The following is a 25,755-nucleotide window of genomic DNA, read 5'->3' as shown; positions in this document are numbered from 1 at the left end:
TAATTTTTTAAAATTTATTGATCTTTTTGTATCCGGACTTACAAATTAGTTACCCGGAAAAAACTAAATAGCTAGGTAGACGCGTATAGCATTATCTTTCTTTTTAGTAAATAATAAAACAATACACGTGTGTAGGTCTGCAATGGCAATTAATACGTGTGTATATATATAGTTATATACTATATATATGTATATATATATATATATATATATATATATATCTTCATTTAATCCTCTATCGTGGGTAGCTCATACACTAGTCTAATTAGTTATATTCAATTCTCTTATTTTTGTTACAATTTTATCAATAACATTACTTTAATTTATTGCTATATTACATTATCTGGTATATAAATGATATACGAGTTACCTATTTAGCTATTTGTTTCGACTCATGCTAGGAATAAAAAAAAAAAGTGTTATTAATAACAATAAATCAGTAAAAATGAAAAAAAAAAAAGCTTTATAAAAAAATCAGTAAAAAAAAAAAATAACATTTAGTCTAAAATCGTGATAAATACATAGCTGTATAATGATGATTTGGACTAAATTATTATACATCTATTTCTCTATGAGGTGTCTTACGTGGACACTAAGGAAACACTAAAGGTGATATGTCTCCAAATTGGTGGACGTTGGGGGTCACATGCATGGCCTACTCACATTCAATATTATGGATTAACAATAGAGTTTAAAGAGAGGTCGTATACACATTATGCAATATACACTGACGTGGAAATTTTCAACTCTTCAAATATACTATGCCAGTTGTCAGATTCATAGCCCAGTACTTGACGATGACGTGGCCAGCTTTAACGTGAGATATCATGGAGTCAAGGTAAAAAAGTAGAGTAGATCAATCTTCGACATTAATTTGACGACTGTATTATTATACATACAGGTATACCTTTTAAGCTACAAAACTTATTGATCTGGCAAATGTACACATGCTGGTTTTAAGTCAAATGTATATATGTAGTCCACATAGTCAATAATGTTTTACACGTAGATTCAACTTTTAATGCGTGATACTACTAAATAATAGATATAGTAGTTGCTGTTACAAAGTCAAAAGCGTACAGCTTCCCATCGTCAATCCCTTAGTGTACTCCTTATACGTTCAGGGTTAAAAAAAAAGCCTGTTATTTTATTAACATGTTAAGAATGTTCGCCCAATTATAGTTGATGTATACGTGTATATATATATGTATATATATAATTATATATATAATCAGAATGATATACATTTATCCTAATTATGATCATATTTAAAATTTTAGACTTATCATCCAAATATGGGGGCTGGCCATAAGTTGAATTACGAATAAAAACTACTTTGGGCTTTTTGCAGTAATAATCCAAACTTGTGGATATACAAATACCAAAGTTTCATAGTCAATCTATTCGGTGTCGGTTGATGCGTGTGCGTGTGGTGTTTATTTTGTACTAATTTAAATACTTATATATGAGGATAAGACTATAATTTTTTAATATTTCATTCTTTAGATCCTCACAATGATACACAATTAAGTACATTAGATTAGCACATAACTACAAACGCATAACTATAATATATTTCAGAATATGAAAAAAGATACATTGATATCCTTATCGCACTCTCACACAAGCTTGAACACCTCACACAAGTCATTTAAACTAGACAATTGATCTAATAACAAATGATTTAAGAATACACATGCTAACTAGTTTGATCTAGCTAGCGGTAACTTCGTATTACTGTCGTGTAATAAAAGGTCCTGTTTATATGATTACATCGAAAATTTTAGCGAGAGGCCTCTTGTTCATGTATCTTGAGGATATATATTTGGTGAATTTTCTCTATTGTCATTTTCTCTTTGGGATAAAATAAAAATTATACCAATAATGGCACTCAAACTACTCCAATTCCATGTACTTAAGGTTTTTTTTTTATTTAGATTATAGACTTATTATTCAATGTGTTTGGTCTTTGAGATGGGTAGATTTTTAATTTTGTTGTACACTTTTGCAGGATCCTGTGCAATTTTATTTTGGATGTATATAGTTTCGAGGGAATATTACTTTGTTATTTGTAGATATCCATCATACTGATAACAAACCACCACTAGAAAACACTGAGACAAACAAACGAATTAATCGAAGAGCACTACATTAATAAGGTTTGACAATTAAAAAATTGTTACTAATTATCACAATTGTCTCGTTTTCAACATTATTACTTAGAACAAACCACAAATATATAGGCTAAAATCGTTCGTTCGTTGTCGGTTCTGAAAGCCTCATGCTAAACGCAGTGCATTAAAACCAGAGAGAGAGAGAGAGGAATTGAATTTGAAATAAACGACAGTGTACTTTTTTTTTTCTTTTGGCTTAAAGACAAGTGTGCTTATTTATTAACGTGATACGTGAGAACTGAAAACCCTAATGAATTTAGATTATAACATGGGACCTACCACGTTACGAGCACATGCAAAGCTACAAACTGAAATAAGATACAAAACCGTTAATTTAAATGAGAAAGCCACGAAGCTTCAATTATTAAGAACCATGACACAAATTTCATTCCATAACCTTCCCTCGAAAAAAGAAAAAAAATCATAACAACTACAATTTGTATAATTAATGTGATGATTAGTAGCCAGACCAAAGAAATGGACCCAAATCCTATTTATACTGATAATGTCATGCTCCTTGTGATGCAACAAGAGTTCTTGTCCTGAATATAATAGCTGCGTTGGCTCTTGAGGAGCTTCTGGTAATTTTACATTTACCTTCAGGAATTCACCATCTTTTCCCAGGCAAGATTTTTATCTATGAATTCAATTATTTAATTTTACTTTTTTCAAATGATCACTCTATATTCTCGTTCTTCACTGCCACACAAATTTGAGAAATGGGAAGTTAACCAAGATAATGTAACCTTTGAAAAACATAAAGAAAAAAAAAATAGTTTTTGATTTATTGCGTGTGAAGTATCATAGCAATGCTATGTCCTTTTTGTATAACAGCAATATTATAGACAGAATGCAATAACCGAATCATGAATGGCTTGTTGGAAAAGCTATATAATTAAAAAAAAAAAAGACAAATAGTCAATTAAAACGATTGGAATTATTATATAGCCAACGTTTCGTAAATCTTAGGTAAATAGCCATAAAAATGACGTAGCCTAATAAATGAAAATGACTATTTAAAGATTTACGAAAAATTGACTATTTAACAATGTCAAACTATAAATATGGTCATTTACCTAATGGACCCACACTACTACAAATTAACATATTAGGTGCGGAAGGGTATTAGGTGCGACATGTCGCTCCTAAATGTCGCACCTAAGCACATATTAGGTGCGACATGTCGCACCAGATAATCCTCCAAGCGACTAAAAATTTCGCTGATGATTAGTGCTATCCGGTGCGACTCTGTCGCACCCAATATGATAATGTCGCACCTGATACTATCGGGTGCGACATTCGTCGCACCTAATACCATTAGATGCGACATGTGTCGCACCTAATGGGTTTAAAAATTTAAAACGGTCAGAAATTCCCCCCGAATATTTTTGGTTCTGGAATTTCACATTAGGTGTGACATTAGCTACGATCAGACTGCGCAGGCGTTCTACCAAGACGTCAGGGAGCGAAATCCGTTGATCGGGACGTTCCAAAACCGATTAGGAAACCTGATCAAGAGTACCATTCCAGTCGACCTCCCATACTGGAATCATGTGCCTGCGCAGAGTGTGGCAACTCTTATGAACTCGATTCGTAACAAGTATAACTTCGTTTATGAACATCCCGAGAGTGGCGAGCTTGTGCCTGCAGATCCTATTCGCAACGAGATTGATATGGCTATCATTCGCGATGCGAAGAGGGTGCGCCGTGGCCAGAAGTCAAGGTTGTCGCAGCTCTTCTTCAAGACATTTTGCGGGAGTAAGGATCTCGCTAAAAATGAAACTCCCGAAGGCTACAACAAGGAAGCCTGGTTGAAAGCAATAGAGACGTTCGACTCGCCGGAGCATAAGGTATGAGTTGAACTTCCGATGGTTATTCTAATTTCTTAAAATTAAACTTAACGAATTTATGTCTTGCAGGCGAAATCTCTCCGCAACCGGGAAAATTCGAAGATGAAGAAGACGAAGGCGAGACAAGGGTCGCTTAGTTTTTTTGGTCATCGCTCGAGGAACGTAAGTCTCTTAATATTAATATGCAATATACATGTGATTCATATTTTAATGTTGAAAAATTACAGCGAAGGGAAGATGGGAGTATAGGCTCGGCTTTAGCGATATGGTCAGATAAACACCATGACGCTAAGGGATCGTGGACGACGGACTTCGCGAAGACGCAATACGTAAGTTAATTTTTTTATTTACTATATTTAATTATTTTATTTCTTCTTATCTGATAAGTTTTTTGTGGTTTTATTTTGAAGGATCAAGTCACCGCCCAGACAATAGATATTTTGCGGCAAGCGGATGAGCAAAACGTCGTGATCTCCCAAGAAGATGCGGAGATGTACGCGATGCGCGATGTTTTGGGAGTGCGCAGAGACTGGGAAGTCGGTTTAGGGCCTTCGATCCCAAGGTCCTCGTTGGGTGTTGCCCAAACGCTAGATGGAGGCTCGTCAAGTTCGTCATCTCAGACCGATCCATTGGTTGCCGAGATGCGAGCTCAGATGGATGCCCAACAAGCCGAGCTGCAAGTGATGCGGCAACAGATCGCCTTCCTCAGCCAGCAGCACAACCAGCCTCCCACGACTCCTCAACCTCCGCCTGCATCGCAACCAGGTGGGACGGATCAGCAGACGCCAGGTTCCACGCCGGGTTCTACGCCTGGTTCTATGGATTACTTGCGAGACCGTCCTTACGAAAGCGGCGGAACGAGCGGCAGTGCGTCAGGCAGCGGTGGACGAGGACGCGGAAGCGGTTCTAGAAGTTCTAGCAACTTATTCGGTAGAGGAAATTCTACTATCGATAAGTTTTATAGGAAAAAAAATTAGGAATTCATTTTTTTTTCACTTTTTTTGGAAAGAATTTGTATTTTTAATTAAGAATTCTATTTTCAGAATATTATTTCTAATTCATTTAGAATTTTGTTAATTAATTTTTATTTAATTTTAAATGAATTTTAATTTACTTTTTTAATTTTGTATTTTTTTTTAATTTAAAAAACATATTCCGTGCGACAATGTCGCACCGAATATCATGGCGGTAACGGCATTGGGTGCGACATTGTCGCACCCGATATGAATTTACCCGCCAATTTTATAAAATTTGGCAGGAAAATAACTTGGGCATTAGGTGCGGTAAGTCGCACCTGAAAGTGTCGCACCTAAATGGGTACTTATTAGGTGCGACATGTCGCACCGAATACCTTCTGCGACGGGTTATCCGGTGCGACGTTGTCGCACCTAATAAACTTTTAGGTGCGACATTTTAAGCATTGGGTGCGACATTCGTCGCACCGGAAAACGTATTTTGTCCTAGTGCCATAATAAAAAAAAACATTTCATTTAATAAATAGTGGCTTTTTAGTGATTATTCTTAAACTATGACCTCCTCAATTCTTTTGGACCAAAATCTAATATGTCAAAATTAATCCAAAAGTATGACTTCCTTATATTTGTTTGTACAAAACAACCCTCAATGAAATATGATTTTTCTTTTATATTTCGTCTGTCTAGTGTATTTACGTTATCATCAATAATCTACCTGATTTATTGACATTGTCGATATTATGATTTTTTTTTCGGAAACCTGAAAAATCTAAAAAATAAAAAAATTATTCAAGCAAATTAAACGAAAATCAGCAACTACACATTTGAAATCAATCTCGTTTCGAGCCTCTCTCCATTTACCGGAAATTATTTAGATTTATTTGTCATGACTTTAACTTTAGGGTTTGGGTTCGGGTTTTGGTGTTTCCTTGACATTTTGGACGGAGAAGAAGAGGAATTGACGTGGAGGCGAAGAGAGAGGGAGAGAGAGAGAGAGAGAGAGAGAGAGAGAGAGAGAGAGTAATTTATGTCCATATCAACGTGTTTCACGATTCCACTTCCATCCAAATCCTCGTATACCTAATAATTTGGTAATTCTGGAAAAAAAAATTGATTTTAAGAATCTGAAAATTTGTTTGAAGATTTATTGATATTTTATTGCTTTATTGACATCAATGTCAATAAATCTTCAAACGATTCTGGAAAATTCTTTGATGATTTATTGACATCGATGACAATAAATTTTTTGGATGTCAATAAATCTTCAAAGAATTTGGTATGTTGAAGATTTATTGACAAATATAAAATTTATTGACAACAATGTCAATAAATCTTCAAGAATTTTCCAGAATCGTTTGAAGATTTATTGACATTATTTATTGACATTCATGTCAATAAAAAGATAAAATTAATGTCAATAAATCTTCAAACGATTTCCATTTTTTTTCGTCAGATTTTCAATTTTTCCATTTTTTTATAGCAAACGAAAAATTATCTCCAACTTTGCTTCTCTGACTATTAAGTAAATAATAAAATTAAATACAATATAATATAAAATGATATTTCATTACGGGTATTTTTATACTTACACATATGGAAGTCATACTATTGGATTAATTTTGGCTTATTGGATTTTGGTCTTAAAGTATTGAGGAGGTTACAGTTTAGGAATAATCACAATCAACCAAGTAAAACGTTTGGAATTGCTATATGGCTAACGTTTCGTAAATCTTAGGTAAATAGCCATAAAGATGACGTTGTCTAATAAATAGAAATTACTATTTACCTAAGATTTACGTCTGTAAATATATATATATATATATATATATATATATATATAAAAAAAAGCTATTTACTTAAGATTTACGAAACGTTGGCTATTTAGCAATGTCAAAGTGTAAATGTGGCTATTTACCTAATAGACCCATAACTAAAATACTTTTCTTATAATAAGTAGTGGCGTTTTATTGATTGTTCACTAAAATACAAAATATTGTGTTGTAAATGAGATAATGTGTGTGTGAAAATACTAAGGATTTGAGCTCCTTTAATAATCATTATTGAATGCTATGGAGCTTAGGGAGTGCTATTTGTCACTCTCTCGCGCGTTGCTTGCGCAAGCAAGCACGTCGTCGGGCTCGGGCGCAGAGGCGTTAGTGGCGCTTTGTAGGCGCACTTAGGCACGACGGCGCAGTTCGCAGGCTTCTCGCGGTGATTCTCGCTGTAGCGGTTGCCTTACTAACGGCCACGTCCTTTAGCATTGCGGTTATTTTTTACTATCTATTTGAACGAACAGTTATGTCGTTTGACCAACGGTCATGTCGTTTGCAACTATAACTGTCGTTCAAAGGAACATGTACGATTGTTTGTTGTTACCATTCGGGAACAAGTACGAATTCCTATGTAAATCAGCTGAGTTTCTGGAATTCGTCACCTGGTTTTCGAACCTATCTCTCTGCCTCTCCGAAACATTTTTCTCTAGAAATCGTTATTATCTACGTTCGGATTTCACTGTGTCTTGGTGCAGTCCGAATTCAGGTTTGTCGTCTCCTGCGGTATTCTTGTTTGATACGTTAAGATATTTTCGAGGTGCAAGAGATGCTATAAAGAAAACTCATCTTATGCATGATTCAAATCCAGACGTCTACAACTTCGAAGAGTTTCACCCGTTGGATTTATATATATAAAAAAAAAAGCACAAATAAGAACTCCACTCATATGGCACCAATTAATATTTATCACTTGTCATATTCCAAGCTCTGACAAAGCAAAGGACTAAACAGTAGAGTTTATACTAGTCTAAAGCCAGTGAACTTGCTATGACCCTTAATATTTCACAACCTCATATATAATATATACACGACATGTAACATATGTACATGGATGGAGTTCCTAACCACTGGACAACTTATTTAAATCGTCCTTTGTTGTTAGTTCTGGTGGATTATTTATAACCATAAAAAAAAAAAAAAAAATTTAAAAAAACCTACTATTGTAATATGTTGTCCGTGTATGATGTTTTCATCTACAAAAGAAGGAAAAGCAAACAGCAAGCAAAAAAAGAACCAAAAACAAAGTTCAATTTTTGGGTACCCCACGAGAGAAAAGGGAATCTAGCAACGTAGATTCGAAATCTTTTGAGCCATATATATATATATATATATATATATATATATATATATATATATATATATATATAGGAAACCAGACCACTTATTTCTTTGTCAACAATGATTCACTTAATCCCTTTTTAGCAGATCATGTTGTGGAGATCAAAAACAGATTTGATGATCCGAATTTCCCAGGACATATAAATATATATATATATATATATATATATATATATATATTAAGGGCATGGTTTAAATCGAATATAAATGCAGATGAGAGATGCATATTGATTTATTGGGATATTTCTTGTTGTTGGTTAGGGGTGGCTGAGACTTCCCCTTCACAAGGGCTTGTCTTTTTTTATTGAAGTCCCGTCCTAATGGGTGCAAAGGGCAAACCCGTCCTAATTGCAGGCCACACTGGTCTTCTAGTGATTTAATTTAGGGAAATTTGCAACCCCCAAAATTATAAGTGTGGTTGAACTCAGACCACAATTATATTTTGGGTGGTATAATTTTTTTTTTTTTCAAGTTAAGCTCATCACATTGTTAATGATTTGTAGTTTTTGGTTGACAGTTGAAAGTCATAGAAACATGAAAAGTATTTAAAGAAAATAAAATGGCATCTACTCATTATTAGCCATGTAATTATTGCATGCTAATTTGTGTTTTAGATTCACCAATTTTTTTTTATTGAATTTAAATAGTCACAATTAACTAGTTCTGATACTAAATTGACTTAACTTCCAATCTAGATGTAACCACCTTATTCTTCAAGGGTAAAGCCTTTTTAGATATATTGAACTTTCAAAATAGTGTGAGCCCTTGTAAATTTGTAATAACAAAAATAGTGTATATAAATAAATAAATACATAGATAAAAACCTTGCTGATGAAATCTAAGTCTAACAGAAGCTACATATTGCAATTCTCAGCTCACGAAACTTGTTGGCCCACCACGTGAACGCCATTGCATGACGACTTAGAGTCAACAATCAACATGGTGCTGTTTTTCATAGGCTTTTTGAGATACTGCAATCTGATCATTTATGACCTCATATTCGTGGATTTAAATTACATATATTTTCATGTCTGATTTTTCCTGGTTGGGAGTGTAACATGTAGGATCGCTTCAAGGACCAATCTGACAATCACATGATTTTAATAAATTGCTGTAAGTGTTCAACATTATTATGACAAAACCTCTCAGGAAGCAAGGAGTGTACAAAATCTCAGCCAGTTTTTGGCAAAATCAATTCTATCTCCACGTCTTCTTCATGTGACATAAATAAATAAGTAAATAAAAATTGAGGTAACAGGGAAGAAGGAAAACTCATGATCGGCTGTCAAAATCAAGGTCTTGAAGTGACTCGGACGAAATTACCCGGGTCAATAAATGGCCGTCATTTTCAACAAATGCTCGGATAGAACGTAGACGACGTCTTAAAGGCTGCGAGGTCATTAATGACCTTTTCGGCCTTGGCCAGAGTCTCGGCCTCTTTTGGGTCGGTGTTGCAACCCCACACCCTTACTGCGAGCCTGCGGCGCTTCGGAGATGATATTTTTAGATACGTCTTGTACCAATCGATGACATCGCTCTTTTGGATGCTTCCCAGTTCCTCTGCTTCCTTCTTTGCCAAGTCAAAGAGGTATCTAAAGAACAACAACATTATCAATTAGGGGTTTAACTCTTATTTGGATAAGGAACAATCAGTTCTTTAATGTCATTATCAATTTAAACATGCTTTTCATCCCAGACTCCGACAAAGGCATGTTCCGTCTAATGCTACAATTGAGTCATTGAATGATTACAAGCCTCTATGGATGAAAAACCGAAATGTGCAACCATTAGTTTTCAGTGTCGTTATCAGTTAAACGCTTTTTTTCATCTCTCGGGTTCAAACATGGCATGTTCCGCTACACTACAATTGAGCCATTGAATTATTACAAGCACTCTACAAATGAAAACTGAACTGAACAGTCAGATTCAATTATTGTCAGAACTCAGTGGATAAAAACAAAAGCGGGTTGTGCTGCTACGTAGGACCACTGACTTACACTTTCATCAATGTTGAAAAGCGTGTATGGATTACTGGGAGAAAATAAAAAAAATAAAAAAAAATCTAGGGCAATGTTTTTTTTTAATATAATACCTATTTGTTCACAAGTCTGCCTATGATTTGAAAACGAGAATTTTGGAGTGATGTTGCTCTCTAGTTTTAGAATTTGAAAGCTTAGTAATAAAAAGTTCATTTTGTTCATGGCACAATGAAAGAACATTCCACGGAAGTATAAACTTTTGAGATAGAATACAAAGCATACACACCTTTTATCAATAATCTGACCCCATAGACGACCTGTTTCATACGAAAGTGACGGATCTTTCTCCAATAGCTTTGCCACTAGACCACCTTTGTAGTGCTTGAACGAGTCATCATCAAGCCCTTCCTGGAAAAATTCAACGCTTTCCGTTTATGATAACAAAATTATAATGCAGAACTGGTGTATATCATTCAATAACTTTAAAAAAGTCAAGAGGGCACACGATACCCAAAATTCTGTATACTCAAACTTTGGTGTCATTCACAAGACCAACACGCTTGCGACTAAACTAGACCAATCACAATGGTGTAGCAGTAAGGGCGGCCAAAAGAACGGAAAAAAATATATTAATGAGAGCAGAAACGTTAGCAAGGAATATTACGCACCAGCAATTCATCTAGACCATTTATGAAGATCTCAATTCGCTCTTGCAAGTAGACTGGGTTGTAGTCAGACGATTGAATGCAGAACCAAAACCCAAACACACGGTATGTCATCCGTGAACTACACTGCACAACATAACCAAGCTGTTCCTTGGTCCTACACCCAAATATGCACAAAATTTTAGCGATGTAAAAATATAGACAATCACGTTGATCAGATTCAAGTACAAATTAGGCTCTCACAACAGTTCAATATATCTTTATCAGATAATTGAACAAGAATAAACGAAGGGAAAAGAAAAGGGATAAAATAGAATGGAAAAAAAAAAAAAAAAAAATAGCCTGGTCAATATACGTGATCCAAGGTAAGCATCTTTAAGTAGAGACAAATTACCTCAACTGATTAAAAAATGGTTCTTCCACAATTTCCTCAAAAAGATCTATCAAGGCTCTCAGTTTAATCGAGTCCATCCCCAAATCCTGCTCAATTTGGTAATAAAGCTGCAAGGCAGAACAAGAACAATTCAAGGAAAAAGTATACATATACAAATTTATTTTTTTTGCGATAAGAGAGCACAAATCATTGTGTGTTCATTAGATTTATGACGCAAGTTGCAAATTAATCGATTACCTCAATTACTGAGTTTTTTTCCATCGAATTCTTCACATTGGTGTTTCTTACAAGGTCGGCACCATCGGGAAAACAGACAACATATTCTTTGTGCCTCATTTCATATGGGAGTGGTTGCGCTGCTGAAAACACTGTCTTGAATATATTTGAAATTTGAATCGCTTCTTCTTCTAACATGTTTCCATGGCCGAGGCCCTCGACATATAGCTGTATACAAAATTGCAAGATGGTAAACAGTTGCTACAGTAAAAAACATTCAACAACGATGTAGTTGAGCACAAATATCAGTGACCAAATCACCAGATCAACATACACAATGGTGAACCAGATCAAAACTTTATCGATAAAAATATATTTTGAACAAAAGCACCAAAATGGAATTTACAAGCCTATAAAACACTCATCCCCAGCCTCGAACAAAATCAGATAAAGAAAATACGAAAATCATTACTGGAGAAAGATAACCATAATGTTCAGCACACAACAAAATTATTCTGGACTCAACTTACTAAAAGTAAGAAAGATGAACCATGAAATAAAGGGCCTCAAACAATGTGAGTGACATGCTGCATCAAATTATTTGAAATTCTGAGGATATATACCTGGGAACGGAGCTCGGGTATAAATGCATTCAGATCAGTGATGGACAATTGATCTAAAGCCTGAAACTTCTCATCTACGTCATAGAAACTCCCACACAGAACTTGTAGTCTCGCATATGTTGAATGATTCAGAGGCTTCATATTTGTGTTCTTTAAAGTTCTCTTCATATCTTCACTGATGACCTATCAAAAAAGTCAGCATCAGTTAACAAGAAAAGTCTAAAACCAGAAAGAAACAAATGAAAATAGTTAGTTACTACACAAGTGTGTGTGACATTAGCAGAAAGAAAAATCATATTTACCTTGAATCGATCATCAGTTGGCAAGAAACTTTTGGCTGTTTCCAGAATTTTGGACAGAAGAGCCGGAAGCTTATTGTTGAAACCATACACTTTAAGCTCCAACTTATCACTGAGCACAGATACAGAAGTTTCCAACTTAGCGACACTAGCCTGAAGAAGTAAAACTACTGTCAGGATTTAAAAAGTGTCCACAAAACACTATATGATGATGTGAATGGAAACAAGCCTTGATAAAATGGATAATAACATTCTGTTACTATGTTAACGTCTCAGTTGTCGAAACAATTTATGACGTAAAGGGGTGCAGAAAAGGAAACGAAAAATGAGAGAACTGTTATAGAAATAAATCAGATAAGATAACCATAAAACGAAAAAAAAAATAGAGAAATAGAACCTGAATTCGAACATCTGAAAACACAATTACAATCTCAAACTTAGTTCTACAATAATGGAGATCAAACGTCCATTACAAACTCAAAACAAAAAGAAACCAGATTCAAATGACTTTCACACATGATTTGTTTTTCACAACCGAGTTGATAACTTCGGTATTACCTGATACACGATTTCATTCAGCTCGTCCTTTAGAAGGTGTATGAAGAGTTCCAGCAACACACAGCTCCTGACATTGTCGTATCCACCCTTCAAGTTGATTCGGAAATACGTGTTTGCACGCGGAAGTTTGAAATTTCTATCAAGCTTGTACCATAGCTTCATATATGACTCATCAAGTATACATTTCGGAGACTCCACATTGTCAAGATCTTTTGTATTATCATCAGCACGAATGGAAAAATCAGAAGGAATGAATTCATTCTTTGCAGGCAAATGTAATGAAGCATCGATTTCATGGGGGTCGCTCCAAATATCCATCAAAGAAGAAGAAACATCCTCCTCAATGTAGTGTGAACCAAACCAAGGCTCAACTTTGCCAGCTGAAGAAGTTGGATTACACAAGTCAATGTTAAAAAAGCCCAACGAATTTCATATGGCATAGTAATAGTTTCCAGAATCCCTCTCCCGCGGCAACTTTTATTTTTATTTTTAAGCAATCCACACACCCAATAGAAAATCCCTACAATATTGAGTTGCAGCATATGAGGGGTAAGTAGTGGATTTATTTGCCTGCAGCTAATTAAGTTTAATAAAATACATGGGACTACCGAGTTCATTATAAACCTGTTACATAATAATGTTATTGTTTCGTTCAAAAATTTAAATTTCCTTTTTTTCTCTGACAGCGAGTTTACCTTCAAGTTTAAAAGACTTTGAGACCACGTCAATCCTCATATTTTCAGGTCTGAAGAAACCAGCTACATATTTTATTAACTCCGCATCCCATGTCTTATAAACATAGTCCCCGTAAATGATATTTTCCGCAGGATAAGCTAGTAAATTCTCTGCAACAAAGACAGTTGACAATTTAGTTGACAATTATCCTTGTCACTTCAAACTTATATCTCAACATAACCAACAATGTGTATGACTCGAGACGAAATTATCCCATAACGAAGATGTACACATCATAAAGAAAGTAAACATTTCCATGATTATAGATATAAAAAGAAATAAAAATATATAAATAAAATAAAATAAACACATATTTCCATTTGAAAGACACTAAGAAAGCCCGCATTCATATAAGAGAATAGCAGTGTTCCTGCTTAAGAATGTCTTCGATTGATACACACACACACACACACCTGCAAGCTCTGCTGCGTAGTCATCCTGCGGTTGCTCTTCTAAAAATCTAAAATCAATGTTTCCAATATCTTGAAGTTCCTTAAATATCCACTCTTGTGGCGAAACTTGGCGCATTAACTTCAGGTATTGATACACAAAACCAATGATCTCAAATATCTGCAGAGAAAATCTATAAGCAATTTGCATCATGAATGATTTGCAGCTTAGAGGTTCCCCATAGAAGTTACAAGTATAACATTTCATGAGATGTATTTAAGATTTTTTTTTATAAACAAAGCAAGGAAAATGATGAATGGCAACAAACTCAGCTTAGAATAACTACTTTCCCACAAAGAACCATATCAGATGATCTGCATGCAAGTCCTATTCTTTTCTTATAACCGTGCTGTCCAAATTAGACCCGACTAAAATCCACAAGACCCTGGCACTATCGACCAGAAGAGGGTTATATTAGACAAACGGTAAAATTCAAATATCAATCATAGCAGACAAGATAACGCTACATTTGACATAATTTGGCGCAGCATTGCTTGGGCTTCTAAAATCCCCATTTGTTGCGTCTAGGGGTAATCGGAGCAGGGACTGACAAGGTCCCAATAATCGCCCTTACTACTAGACCAACTCCTTGGGGACTTGCAACCCCTACTGCCAAAGCCATATTTATCACAAAAATGTTGGAAATCCTGTTTTTGGGCTTAATGAATCTGAGCATAAAAAAGAAATGCAATTTGTAAATTGAAGAGGGTTATATTAGACAAACGGTAAAATTCAAATATCAATCATAGCAGACAAGATAACGCTACATTTGACATAATTTGGCGCAGCATTGCTTGGGCTTCTAGTATTAAGAATAAAAGTTAAACACCCGCACCCACACACAGACATAAATATGGAAGAAGTATCATACTCCAATGAGATGCTCTTACTAAGCTGACAAACACCAATCAGTTTATTGGATGTCACTCTCTTCTAAAATTACTCTACTTGATATCAAATATTGTACCTTTTCCAAGCCAGAGTCGGTTAGGTGTATCGACATGGCAAAGATATAAGCCACAGAAGAGTGGTGCATGCCCTCATCCCCCACACCAGCAGATAGAGATGTTGCCCATCCTTTAGCCTTGAGAAATGCCAGCAAACTTCCCCGGCCCTCTAGAAACCGATACTTGAGAGTTTAGAATAAAATGGAAGCATCTCAAAAGTGCAGACATAGAAATGAAAGGAAACTGTGGTAAAATGGAAACTAGTCAATGCAGAGAGATCATTTCAGTCGTAGATCATAACATGCATCAATCAAGCACTTATTTTTTTTACATTTACAAGGAAATATCAATCTAGAAATAAAATACACAAGGAGTCTCAAGGTAAAAAAAAATGTATTAAGGATAAGACAATGTCCAATAAATCAATTTATGTGTTACTTTGAGTCCTCTTACCATGCCCAAGAAGATGTGCTATATAATCTTCTGGCTTTTTCAAATACTCATGACGTAAACATGGCAATGTCCATGTTAGATCGAGGCTATGAATGTCTTTAACAGCCTCCAGCCTATAAAGCTTTCCTGGTTTCCATGCAGGTCCTTCCACTTTGAAGTCCAAATTAACACGAGGGCCTTTCTTAATACCACCAAATAATTCCACAACCCAGTTCTGAAGAACATCTAGAGATTCTGCAGGAAATATAATTTTAGAAGTATAAGTGGCAGAAACATTGCTGGGTCAAAAATGGCACATGGCACACATAAAACAAAACCTTCTTAACCCAGCAAGTACGAATATCACATGATTTTTTACAACAATGGAAGCGGTTAATAAGTATCCAGGATATAGACAAGATAGAAGTGACTTGATAAGAAACCAAAATGAATACGTGAAAATTGATTCAAAGATTATTTCTCATGTATGAAGTTGAACTGAAATTAAACTACCAGTTACCAATGAATGAAGCTATTACTGATTCCATATATCAGAGTACAAGACATCAACAATTTAAGGCCATGTTTGTTTCTCATCTCAAAAACTGTTTTTTAGTTTTTGAGTTGAAAAACTTGAAAACAAAAATTGAAAACATGTTTGGTAAAGTGTTTTCGGAAAAAAATTTCAAAAATTTTTGAAGTTGTTTTGGAAAAAAGTAAAGAAAACTGAAAACAAATAAAAGGTGTTTTTGAAAAAAAATTTCTTCTCTCCTCTCCTCTTTCTCCTCATCTTCTCTTTTCATTCTTTTAAAAACAAAAATGAAAACTATACCAAACACTTTTTTCAGTTTTTTCACTTTCTCAAAAACAAAAATGAAAACTGTACCAAACAACTTTTTGAAAACAACTACAAAACAGCTTTTCAATACAAATACAAAAATTAGAAAACAGAAAACAAAAAACTTTTTGAGTTAACTACCAAACACAACCTAAAATTGCATTCCCTCAGTTGGGTCCATCAAGAAAAACAAGGATAACTTCCTAACAAATAAAAGAAAGAAAAAAAGGGTACTTTACCTCCACCAATAATAACTAGCTTCATTAATCCACCATGATAATGATTTTTATACAGCTTCAGTATTTGTTTCCTCAAATCAATACCCTTCTCCATCGCATCAACTAGGCTTTTTTTATTTCCTATCAAAAACGATTTCATAGTTATACAAATATGAACCTTTTTGGCAATTAATAGACATTGTGGATTCTGACTAACCCCACGCAAATCTGTTAAAGGGGTGGCCAGTTATTGATGTATGGCACTGAAGTTGTTGCAGTCGACAAGCGTCACTTTGCAAAGCCTGGTTAAACTCTGAACTCCATAACAATACAGAAGAATTAATTACAAAAAGCACCACTATTTGAACGCCTAACTCACTTCAGAAGGAAAAACTGGAGACAGTGTCGAAGATTAGCATGTACCAGAATCTACAGCCTGGACTTCTCGTTCCATTGCCTCCTTTTTAACCAATGGTGAAACAAAGAACTGAGAAAACCTGAGCAGACATTTTAAAAAAATGAGATCACATCCCAATCTGAGTGCTATTACATCCGTAGAACACGACAAAATATAACTCAGCTTTCAAGGTAAAATGGATTTTTGCAAATGATAACAGAAAAATAATGAGGATAATCTACACGGCCTATACTCATCTATTCATCCACTCCGTAAAGAAAGAAAAACAAAAGGTTAATCAAAAGTAAACTCACTGGCAACAGATCAGAGTTTACCTTCTCAATGCACCTTTAAGGAACTCTCTTTTGACCTCAAAATGGTAGCATGTATATTCAGTTTCTGTATATGCATTCGACGATCCCCCGTGCTTGGACAAATAACTATCATACTAGTAAAGAAAAAAGTCAACCTAGTAGCCAAAAAATACGGATCGTTCTTATGCCACCAATACATAATTTTTTTAAAAAAATAACAATGTAAACACTTCTTGGCAGGTAAAATCCGATAGTATACCTCATTTTCATCAGGAAATCCCTTACTCCCCATGAAGAGCATATGTTCTGCGGACCACAGAACTTGTTAACAGTTTCTATATATAACGACAGCATAAAATATCCCAATGTGAACATTCAATGAAAGTTAAATAGCAACTTAATGATTAAAAAAGGATTTGACTGACCTAGAAAGTGAGCAAGCCCTTGCGCTTCAGCAGGGTCTGAAAAGCTTCCCATTCCAACACACATTGCCGCTGCTGCCTATGTAAGTGGACACTTCTGTCAGATTTCAATGAAGAACTTATACAAAAACGCTTGAACAGTTTCAATGCATTAGAAACCATACAATTGCATTCCAAACGCGAAAATGCATAATCATCACAAAGGACTCTTGTAACAATCGGAAGATCTCAAACCATAACAGACCATATTTTAGAGACGAAGCAAACCTTTTTAGTCTGAGAAGCACCGACGGGCCTTCTTTTTCCTCCTTCCTCATCCTCGCCTTCATCTTCGTCCTCTTCATCGTCGTCCTCTTCGCCGTCTTCCTCGTCGTCGGATTCATCTTCTTCTTCTTCGTCGTCATCGTCGTCGTCGTCGTCGTCGTCGTCCATGTCATCGTCCTCGGCGGCGGGTGGTCCGTCGGGGTAAATCTCGGGATCGTGGACGAGCAACGCCGAGAGGCCATTGTCGAGTTCGATGAGTCTGTACTCTCGTTTGTCGTTCGGGGACTTTATTACGACGTCGTCTGAAGAAGAAACGCAACGCCCCGCTGAAACCATTTCTCCTTTTCTCGCCCTCTTCAGTGCGAAAAGACAGCCAGAGAGATACAGCGAGGGCTTTGGAGATGGGAGGTTTATTGAGGGCCTCTTTGTACGGAGACTGAGTTTTTATTCATTTTTATGCAATAAATAAATAAAATGCAATTAGGCCCAAAAGCCCCGAAAAATTTCATTATATGAACATCAAGGTTGACAAAATATTAAAGAGTAGATCACCTACTCAAAAAATATCTAAAAATATATTTTTATCTTTATTTCGGATTAAAATATATTTCAGACCATCGTGACATACATTGTCATACGATGTGTATGATATCATATGTCATATGATGTTATATGGTCAGAAGGACATTTTTATTCGAAATATGAATAAAAGTTTATTTTTATATATTTTTGAAGTTGGAGATCTAGTCTTGATATCTTGTTAACTTTGAGGTCCACATTTTTCTTATATTTTCTTTTTTTTTCTATATTATATTTTTTTTCTCATCCATGAGATCGAATCTAGGATATTTTATTTTCTTATTTTCTCATATATTTAAGGAATCTAGATATTTGAGAATAATAAGGACAATATTTTTATTTCCTTATTTAACGGATAGAATATCTCGACCATTATTATTCTCCTAGTATTATAAAATTATTCATGAGAGAGAATAAATGACGATATCTTATTTTCTTATTTAATAGAGAAAAAATATATCAACCATTATTATTTTCTCTCTTATTTATTTAGTTACCTGATTTTTTTTCCATAAATTTAACAACTAATCAAAGAGAGAATATTGGATATGTGAACCCTATAGTAGGCAACTAATATAGGTGTATTGGGCCTATGAATTTTCGAATTTTATAGTGTCTATGAGGCCCAACATAAAATTCAATTAATTAAATACTTGTTCTAACAATAAATAATTAATTCACAATAAATATTTAATTCTGCAAATAGACAAATTTCCGAATGAATGCTGCTAAGACAAATTACAGCTGTGAGATTGTAAACAATAAATCTTATTATTACTTGAGAGTTCTTATTCATTTTTATCAGAGCCGACTCGGTGGCTATAGATCTAGTAACAGAAGCTCCTACAAATCTAATTAAATATAGACGAAAAAATCATTTATCTTATTTAATCGATTCGTCAATCTTGGTGACATTCCACAAAATGAGCAAAGACTGCACTCTTCTTATTACTATAATTATATTTTACTCATCGTAAGAGTGTCTTTCGATATAGTCAGTTCATGAGCTTAATCTTCAAGGTTCATCTCGTATTGAGAAATGTCTATTAACAATAAAAAAGTTATAAATAGGTATCTCAGTAATAATAAAAGTTATATAAGAGACCATCCACATTAGTTATAAGCATAATATTATCATTGCTTGATATATATATATATATATATAAAAGCTGTGATTTTATTTTATATTATTGTTAAATTGAAAAAAGAAATTTGTCTAACAACAAATTGTATCTAATAAACTCTCAGATCTGAGATCTTATTCAAAGCAAGTACAAAGAATTAGAAAATAAAAGAGCATGTAATTTCGAAAAAACAACATAATTGGTGAATCTTGTATTTTTTTTTTTTTGGTCATATTATTAAGAAAAAAATAGTGTAAATAATAAGAATATTCTACAGAACCATCAAAAATGCCTCGAAAACTTCATCATTTGCTCGACGTTCTTTTTGTTCTTCGGGTATACGAATCTCACTTTGTGGATCGTCTCGGTGTCCAGAAAATACTTGACAATTTACGATTAAAGCTCTGCCTATCCATGAGATATTGTACACAGAAAAAATCCAAAAAGAAAAATAAATCCAAAAAATTGAAAACCCTCCAAAAGGCTTAGAAAATGCGACGAGGGTTGTAAAGAAAAGCGAGGGAGAGCCTCTCGGAATAATGGTTCTTCAGAATGTTGACGGTTTCATGGGCGGTTTTCGGTCAAATCGGAACTTTTGTTCCGATACTATTAAGAAAATAAAATAGTGCCAATAATAAGGATATTCTGTTTGATCACTTCACGAAACTAAAAGTCTAAAACTAACTGTTTTAGTCGGAAGCATAACAAAATTGCGTTCCTATTTTTGTTATTGGAATGTAAGAGAATTCCGTTCGTATAAAGTATAAAACGTGTTTAGTTTCAATTGATAATTTAATTTAGGTAGAAGGAACACCATTGTTTTATTATTAGCCTATACATTGTGGGTATTTTTCACAAATTTCGTTAAAATAGATCTACGTGTGGAGTGAGCGAGTGACAAAAATACTCGGTAGCCGTTAAGCTCTGAAATTCCAAGAACGCGGCGTTGTTGTGTGTCGTCTTTCACAATTCTTCGGACAGTACTTCTCTGAAGCCATTTTACTCGAATTTCCAAAAAGCCCTATTTTTCTGTTCACCGGCATCAACAATAATAACATCAATGGAAGCGAAGAGCCAAGAACAAATCTCAAATTGGATTCTGGAATTTCTTCTCCGAAACCCTAGCCTGGAAAAAGTCGCCAAGAAATCCCTCGCCGTGTTGCCCCTCCCCTCCGGCGACCACCGCCTGAGAAAGATCATCCTCCTCCGCACCATCGAGTGCGAGATTTCCGACGGCGTCGTCTCCGAATCCACACTCGAAACCCTAGAGCTAATCGAAGACCTAGACTCTCGCCGGGGATTCCACGCCGGAGACGCCATCTTCGCCGCCTTCGCCGCCGTCGCGTTGGAGCTCACAGTCTGCCGCCTCGTCGGCGAGGGAGGCCGGCCGGGACCGAAATACCTCGCCGCGCTGAAGGCGATTTGGCGAGACAGGTTTGAGGGCTCGGAGGAAAGAGAGAAGAAATGGTTACACGGCGGCGATATACGGCGGCGATGGGACGAGCTTGAGGCGGCGATCTGGGACGAAGGGGCTTGCGAGAGGCTGATGGGACTCAACACCAGAAACGACGCCATATTGGCAGTTAGGGCTTATCTGAGGGAGGCCTGGGTTTTGGTCGGGAAAGTGTTTGTTGGTTTGGGTGTTAGGTTGAGAGACGAGGGAGAAGGGAAAGGGGTTAGGGTTTCGAGGGATGAGGACGAGCCTCTGGATAAAGTGAGCAACTTGAGTGGCTTGGCTGACATGTTGAAGAAGATGGATCCCCAGGAGCCCTCGTGTGGAAGTGAGGTTCGCGATAATGGCCTTGTTTTGCCTGATTCTGATGATTTGGTTGTGGATGACACACCTGGGAGCAATGACAAAGGTAATTATATTTTTATTTTTTTTGCTGTCTCTGTTTTTCATTTGTTAGTTTTCTTCTTGCCAATTTGTACGCCGAAATCATGTGCTGATACGGAATGATTGTTAAGCCATACTATTTTTCGGTGTTTCTTGTTGGTCTGTGTTCCTTTGTAATACCAGCAAAGTTTTTCCATTGGGGATATTTTCTCTATACGTGCTTGTTATGTAAAGTAGTTAATGGGTTTGATATTTATTCATGTCTCTATGCAAGTGTAGTTTTGTTCATGTTGGAATTTCTTTCGTTGCAGAAGTTCACAAGAGAAACGTGGTACTACGAAGTAAGAACATCACCACTCTTCGTAAACGACTTCGAGGACCAGCTAGGATTAGTGATGTTGAGTTATCGGACACGGAAACGGACGTGTCAAATAAAATAAACGAGCATTCAGTACCGACCCCTGATGTTGGTAAAGTACAAGAAGCTCTCAAATCAAGTTCTTTAGAGTTAAAGAAGGTGGTGACAGACCCTCTTCCCGAGGCAGTGCAAGTGGCCAAAAATGTAGTCTCCGAGTTGGCTCACAAAGATGTGAACCACGAAAGAAGCTCGGAAAACCAGCGTATAAGAGAAGCAGATGCAGATAATTATCCAGGTGATAGAAGTGAGTCCGTCAATCTCGACAAACCATCTGGCAGTCATCAGAACGATGCTCTTCTAGCCAACACTAGCGATGCGAATGTCGACAGACCGTCTTGCGCAGATCAGAGCGGTGTATCTCGACCCAACAATAGTGATGCCAATCTTGACAAACCGACTTGGAGAGATAAGAACGGTGTATCGCAACCCAACGCTAATGATGTCAATCCCAACAAACCTTCTTGCAGCCGTAAAGATGACGTTTCTAGACCCACATTGATGGAACGTAATAGTACTGCCCATACATACGAGGTAATTTTTGTTGTTGATTGATTTACTTCCCTAAGCACTCGGTAGTAGTAATGACATAAGAAAGATGGGTAAGCAAACATTAGTAGCAAATCAGTAGATGTGAATTCTTAGCTGATGCATAAAGTACAGTCAATGACTTTCATAGATTAAAATTTTTAAGATAAACGTGAACCTTGGACCCTTTTCAGTTATAACAAGAAGTTAAATGTATTTCTTGCAGTGGGAAGAGGATATCGAAGATAGCCCTGGAGGCAATGCTAATGGTAAGAGCAGGCTTCACCTTCCCAGTCCGAAGAAGAGACTTGTTTCTCCGTTAAAGAAGTATGCACCGACAAAAGTTTCCAAGAGGCGGGCAGTTAAGAGATGGACATTACTGGAAGAAGATACGTTACGGACCGGTGTACAAAAGTACGGATTTTATAACCCTTTTTTTACTTCCAGTTTCAACATTCAAGGAATCTCTAAGTTAACATTTAAGTTAACCAATTATCACTAACCTTTTGATCTTTTACCTTCTTATGAAGGTTTGGAAGGGGCAATTGGAAGCTAATTCTTAACCACTATCGGGATGTCTTAGAGGAGAGGACGGAGGTAAATAAATTTCACACGTCTTCATTGTTTAACTTCTCTAACATGTTTTTTTTTTCTTCTTTAAAAAACTGTCTTTTGGCTGTTCTGATGTTTAATCTCTGATATCATATTGTGCATATTAGGTTGATTTGAAGGACAAGTGGCGAAATATGATGAGATAGTTGATACGGTATGGGATTGACCCTTCTGACTGCATGAAAAGCTCTTTTTAGTCTCATTTTAGTTGAATAGAGGCTTGTTAGTACTTCGGGGTTAGCTCTTTGTTTCTATATTCCTTGCAGTATGCTAGTATATATACCTTCGAGCAGTTGGCTGGGTTTGTGGGTTAGCATTGTTCATATGCATAGGCACATTGTATAACAATGGAATATAATATTGTAGTGTGTATGATAGGATTGATTGATTTAGATTTCCTCTGTTTTCTCCAAAGTAAGTTATGATTATGGAGGGCATTGTATATACGATAGAATCGTTCTTCTCTATGTAATAATGTGCTCACGAATCTGTGAATAAATAACTCTTTTAGGAACTTTAATTTATGATGTCCATCCTATCATACCAGTGACTATAACATCTACCAGGAATACATGTATAGCATTAATTTTGGAGACCCAAAGACTTTGTTTCGTCTCATCAATTTCACGTTGAACCAATTCCCCAACATTGATTAGTATATAATGAATTGTCAAGCAATGTCATTGCCTTTTCCGTTAGGCTAAGGTATTGAAATTTGATGTATTAAAAAAAAGATGTCATTGTAATTTGACGAGCACTCGGCTTATATACAAATAAAAAGTTCCGGGTTGTATAAAATTGTGTTTAACAGTTATGATTTTTTTTTTCTATTATTATTTTTAAGTATGGCCCTCGGTTTAAGACCAAAAATACCATTCACTCCTCGGCGACCTTTGTGGGATATCCCGGGTCAAGTGATATAGAGTCCCGACTTGGATAGCCTAAGAGGCGACTTTGATCTCATCAGCGCGGTCTCTACCCTTGAGGTTCGAGACCTCAACTGTCATGAAAGGAAATAGCTAAATATTGTCCCCAAAGCATGCAATGAGATATTCGTATAAAACTTTTCGAATTTGGTGCGATATCTCAAAAAGATATTATGTGTGTCTTAAATCAACAAATAGAAACAATTTAGATGAATCAAATTATGATCTCAGTGGATTAATTCTCTGCTTGATCTTCGAGAGAAAAGATAAAGAATGCTATTGAAAGCATATGAATAAAACTCAGTCTGATATTCTCATTCATTACTAAGGATATATACGCACTGTAAATACAATGGAGAATGCAGGGAATATCCTCATGTCTGCTCATTACAGCGTATTATGGCTGTCAATATGTACGGAAAATAATGAACCAATTATGTGCTGCCAGGGTTGTACGAGGTTGTACGAGGAGCTGATTCCGATAAGGTCAGCCATGTCAAGTTGGACACGTCAGGCTGTTCTAGAACCATGTAGAAGTTGTTGAGAGGAACAGGGAAGAACGACTGATATAGCTGAGCAGGGCCGGCCCAATGATTGTCGATGCCTTAAGCGAAACATTAAAATGAGGCCTTATAAAAATAAATAAATATAAAATTCAAAAGTAATAATATCAATTTTTTAACAACAATTTTTAATATTATCTTCTTAACTTAAAAGACAAAAAGAGAAAATGTCTATTAAAATCTTTGTGAGCACGCGTCTTCAACTTGTCCATTTTTCGATCCAAATACCTAACAAATAGATAAACATACAAAGAAAAGATTTAGCAAATAAATATTTATAAAAATTGAACTTTTCTAACCTTTTGTGATGCAAACATTTTAATTAGATCTTTGAATTCAAGCTCGGATAACATATTTTTTTCAATTGACAACATGGCTAACCCGTTCAACCGTTCTTGCAACATAGTTGATCTCAAATAAGATTTTATTAATTTCAACTTTGAAAAACTCCTTTCGGCGGAAGCCACAGTTACAGGAATAGTTAGTAATATCCTATAAGCAATGCATGCATTTGGAAAACAATCCACATTTTTAATATAATCAAGTGTTTCAATTGGAGTACTATTTTCCCTCACCAAAATTTCTCTTATCACTTTTAATTCACAAAACAAATCTAACCCATCAATGTCAGAAACTCCATTACATTTTAACACATCTTCAAGATTCAATGAAAATTTTTTCAAAGTACATTCATCCAATGATTTTAGCTTTTTGAAATTGAAAAGAAATCCAAAAATATTTGCATATGTTTCAAATTGCTCAAATCTATTGGTAAGTGAAGATATAACTTGATCAACGATGAAGAGAAAATATTCAATTCGAAATGACTCTTCGGGGGTTAGTTTTTCACCACAATCAACACTTTCCCCAAATTTTTTTTTCCTATGAATCACACGTTTTTCTCGAAATTTGGGTTCAATTTCCATCTCATTTGCAATCTCTTTTGCCGAAATAATGGCATTTGTATGCAATCTCTCATTTGTATTTTCCACAAGCATGTCTCTAAAATTATTATCTATATTATTCCATTGTCCCGGATCATAAATATTTGCATATTCGTCATTCGTATGATTGTTAACTTCTTCTTCAATTTCAATTTCAATTTCATTACAATCACCGATGTTTTCTTCATTACCCATTGTATCTCTAGATTTTTCTACCACCGTTTCACCATTTTTATTTTCATACACTTCTTCATTCATTACAAGATCATTTTTCTTTAGAAATTTTTCAAGAGCTCCTTTTTGAGAGT

At 35.5% G+C, this 25,755-nt stretch overlaps 2 protein-coding genes across 2 annotated transcripts; one reads left to right on the top strand and one right to left on the bottom strand.

Moving 5' to 3' along the window:
• Positions 1-9,242: 9,242 nt before the first annotated feature.
• LOC149381556 (Insulinase (Peptidase family M16) family protein) lies at positions 9,243-18,353 on the bottom strand. The gene is made up of 19 exons (XM_089629970.1): positions 17,923-18,353; positions 17,659-17,734; positions 17,493-17,539; positions 17,255-17,367; positions 16,946-17,019; positions 16,740-16,835; positions 16,544-16,663; positions 15,488-15,721; positions 15,055-15,203; positions 14,051-14,207; positions 13,598-13,747; positions 12,903-13,282; positions 12,348-12,497; positions 12,046-12,228; positions 11,444-11,650; positions 11,207-11,313; positions 10,816-10,969; positions 10,434-10,555; positions 9,243-9,760 (listed from the first exon to the last, which is right to left on the bottom strand). The coding sequence occupies exons 1-19, from the start codon at positions 18,253-18,255 to the stop codon at positions 9,517-9,519; spliced, it is 3,096 nt and encodes a 1,031-aa protein (XP_089486096.1). The 5' UTR covers positions 18,256-18,353; the 3' UTR covers positions 9,243-9,516.
• A 2,153-nt stretch (positions 18,354-20,506) lies between these two features.
• On the top strand, positions 20,507-23,539 carry LOC149381555 (uncharacterized). The gene is made up of 5 exons (XM_089629971.1): positions 20,507-21,484; positions 21,771-22,408; positions 22,629-22,816; positions 22,933-22,999; positions 23,122-23,539. Exons 1-5 carry the CDS (start codon positions 20,683-20,685, stop codon positions 23,158-23,160), a joined length of 1,734 nt encoding a protein of 577 aa, XP_089486097.1. The 5' UTR covers positions 20,507-20,682; the 3' UTR covers positions 23,161-23,539.
• Positions 23,540-25,755: the final 2,216 nt, after the last annotated feature.

This window comes from Urtica dioica, chromosome 11 (genome assembly GCF_054948205.1).
Source record: "Urtica dioica subsp. dioica isolate 48M chromosome 11, U.dioica_male_clone48M_v1_H2, whole genome shotgun sequence".
Classification (NCBI taxonomy): domain Eukaryota; kingdom Viridiplantae; phylum Streptophyta; class Magnoliopsida; order Rosales; family Urticaceae; genus Urtica; species Urtica dioica.
The sequence above is the reverse complement of the archived record's forward strand: the minus strand, read 5'-3'. Positions and strand labels throughout refer to the sequence as shown.

Coding starts and splice junctions, on each gene's coding strand:
- LOC149381555 (XM_089629971.1), top strand. CDS start 20,683: ATGGAAGCGAAGAGCCAAGAACAAATCTCAAATTGGATTCTGGAATTT. Junction 21,485..21,770: donor ACCTGGGAGCAATGACAAAG/GTAATTATATTT, acceptor CTTTCGTTGCAG/AAGTTCACAAGAGAAACGTG. Junction 22,817..22,932: donor TTACGGACCGGTGTACAAAA/GTACGGATTTTA, acceptor CTTCTTATGAAG/GTTTGGAAGGGGCAATTGGA.
- LOC149381556 (XM_089629970.1), bottom strand. CDS start 18,255: ATGGTTTCAGCGGGGCGTTGCGTTTCTTCTTCAGACGACGTCGTAATA. Junction 10,970..11,206: donor CCATTTTTTAATCAGTTGAG/GTAATTTGTCTC, acceptor ATTTGGGTGTAG/GACCAAGGAACAGCTTGGTT. Junction 10,556..10,815: donor ATGGTCTAGATGAATTGCTG/GTGCGTAATATT, acceptor GAATTTTTCCAG/GAAGGGCTTGATGATGACTC.